Here is a 2,197-nt window from a genome sequence, read left to right as displayed (position 1 = left end):
TCACTGAGTGCTGCCATATTAAAGGTGACCTCGCCTTGAACTTTTCCTTTGGCCATGCGCTGTTGCTTCTTGTTACAGAACTGCCCCTGAACCACTGCAGGCCTCCTGATCTGTTCCTGCTCTGCCTCCAGCCACGTTTAGCATCCTGTGTGCACATTTTTACATACTTTTATCTTTTTGCCCAGTTAGGCTTTTAGCAACTGCAGGGGAGCCGAAAATGTTTATTCTCGATGTTCTTTATCAATCCCCACCCAAACAGCCCAACCCTCCCACCTCCCTCTCCCACCCCACCATTCCCACCGCCCTCCTCCCCTGCACATCTCACTTCTCTCCACCGAACCCTTCCCGCTGCAGGGAGCTGCTGAGGAGCTGCTTGGTCCATCCCTGGATTCTCCAAGCACTGACTGCCCCTCCACTCTGACCACAGCCGGGGCCACATCCCAGCGCCTGCCCAGCGTCCATCCATGGCAGTGAGCTCCGTGTTCCCACCTTCTGCCTCTCCCACGGAAGAAGCTGGTCTGTGTGAGATAGATGTCACCAACGTGGCCATACACAGTGTGACACTGCTCATCTGCCTCTGTGGCCTGGCCGGGAACGGGGCTATGCTCTGGCTCCTCACACTGGAAGACTTTGCTCTCTTCATCTTTAGCCAGGCTGTCGCTGACTTCCTCTTCCTCCTCTTTGCGCTGCCCTCCTCCCTGCTCTTCCTGCTGGAGGATGTGTCCTGCTCTCCTATCATGCCCCAGGTGTACGTGAGCTTCCTTTTCCAGCTGTCCATGGTGTCCTACTACTGGGGGCTGTTGTGGCTGACACTCATAAGCATGTTCGTCTATGATCTCTGCTGCTTCTGTAACATTCCTGAGCGCCTGAGCTGGATGCTTTTTTTTGCCCTGTTCTGGGCCTTCTTCGCTCTCTTCACTGTCATTCCCACGGTGACATTCCTGTGCCCATCACACGAGCAGGAGCACTGCCAGGTGACTCTCACCTCCATATTCGCCATCATCCAGTTCCTCATTGCTGCACCCATGGTCATTTCCCTCACAATCACCTTCATTAAAGCCAAGTGTGGCTCCCAGCAGAAGGAACTCGAGAGGGCCAACATCGTTATCTTCCTCGTTGTGCTCTTCACTCTCTTCCTTAGCCTCTGGAATTTCCTGCAGCAGCTCGGCTACATTGCTGTGTCCAGCCTGGTTGTTTTCCTGCTCGCCTGCATCAACAGCAGCATCAAACCCTTCATCTACTTCTCAGTGGGGATCCTGCAGCAGCTCGGTTACATCACTGTGTCCTCCCAGGTTGTTTTCCCGTTCACCTGCATCCACAGCACCATCAAACCCTTCATCTACTTCCTGGTAGGGATGTACAAGAGGCCCTGCTCCATCGGTTCCCTAAGGAAGGCCCTCAAAGCAACTTCTGAAGGAAACACTGCCAGCAGCAATGATGACAGCAGGGACATGGTGACACTGTTGATTCCTTCCCCTGCACTGCTGAAGGACCCCGGGACAGTGGCTGAGGGATTCCTTGAGTCACACAATCAATAAATATCCACGGGATCACCCTCCCTGGGCTGGGGTAATCCCGCAGGAGAAGGGAGCAGGGGCAGTGCCAAGGGCGATGTGGGAGGGAAGCTCTGCAGGGAGCACACTGGAGCATGGATTTCCTCCTCCCTCACGGTTCCTAGGACACTGTTCCCCAAACGGATCCTTCCTCACAGGGCTGTCATCCCAAAAATCCCCATGGCATTGAATCAGGGGGATGGGAAGCAGGAGAATTAGTTTGTCAGGAACAATGCATCCAGCTTGGTCAGCATACCAGGGCAGGAAGAAAAGATAAGAGACCTCTGATAAAACCAGGGAGAGTCTCAGACAGATATCCTGCGAACTAGCTCAAACCAGTCTCAAAGGCCAGGGGTACAAAAGACCATGCGCAGGGGAGAAAGGTGAAAAGTTCAGGACGAGGAAGACTTCCTGACTTCATCAAAAAGACCCTCAGAAGACCCCTACCAAAAACACCAAACAACACTGCACAAGCGCAACGCCGATGCAAATGACTTTTGGGTTCATTATAATACGAAGCGAGGCTGGGCGGGGCTAGGTGATGAATATGTATAGTCGTGTTGCGAAACTTAATGAATATGGAACTTGTAACCCGATAAATACCGAGCTGAATGCAGCTGTCGGCACGCATGATTTTGGAGGAG

The 2,197-nt window shown here is 53.2% G+C and overlaps 1 protein-coding gene across 1 annotated transcript in view; it reads left to right on the top strand.

The window, feature by feature from the left end:
• The window catches only part of LOC103614718 (mas-related G-protein coupled receptor member H-like), a 24,197-nt gene extending 22,372 nt beyond the window's left edge, over positions 1 to 1,825 (top strand). Inside the window, exons 3-4 of the mRNA XM_008632694.2 lie at positions 355 to 1,190; positions 1,293 to 1,825. Of these exons, the coding sequence (XP_008630916.1) occupies positions 465 to 1,190; positions 1,293 to 1,538 (972 nt within the window). The 5' untranslated portion in view covers positions 355 to 464 and the 3' untranslated portion in view covers positions 1,539 to 1,825. The remainder of the gene's footprint in view (positions 1 to 354; positions 1,191 to 1,292) is intronic.
• The last annotated feature ends 372 nt before the right edge of the window (positions 1,826 to 2,197 follow it).

The sequence above is a fragment of the Corvus brachyrhynchos genome, unplaced genomic scaffold (assembly GCF_000691975.1).
Source record: "Corvus brachyrhynchos isolate BGI_N302 unplaced genomic scaffold, ASM69197v1 scaffold315, whole genome shotgun sequence".
In the NCBI taxonomy this organism is placed as follows: Eukaryota; Metazoa; Chordata; class Aves; order Passeriformes; family Corvidae; genus Corvus; species Corvus brachyrhynchos.
Note: the sequence above shows the minus strand (reverse complement) of the source record. Positions and strands in the feature narration are given on the sequence as shown.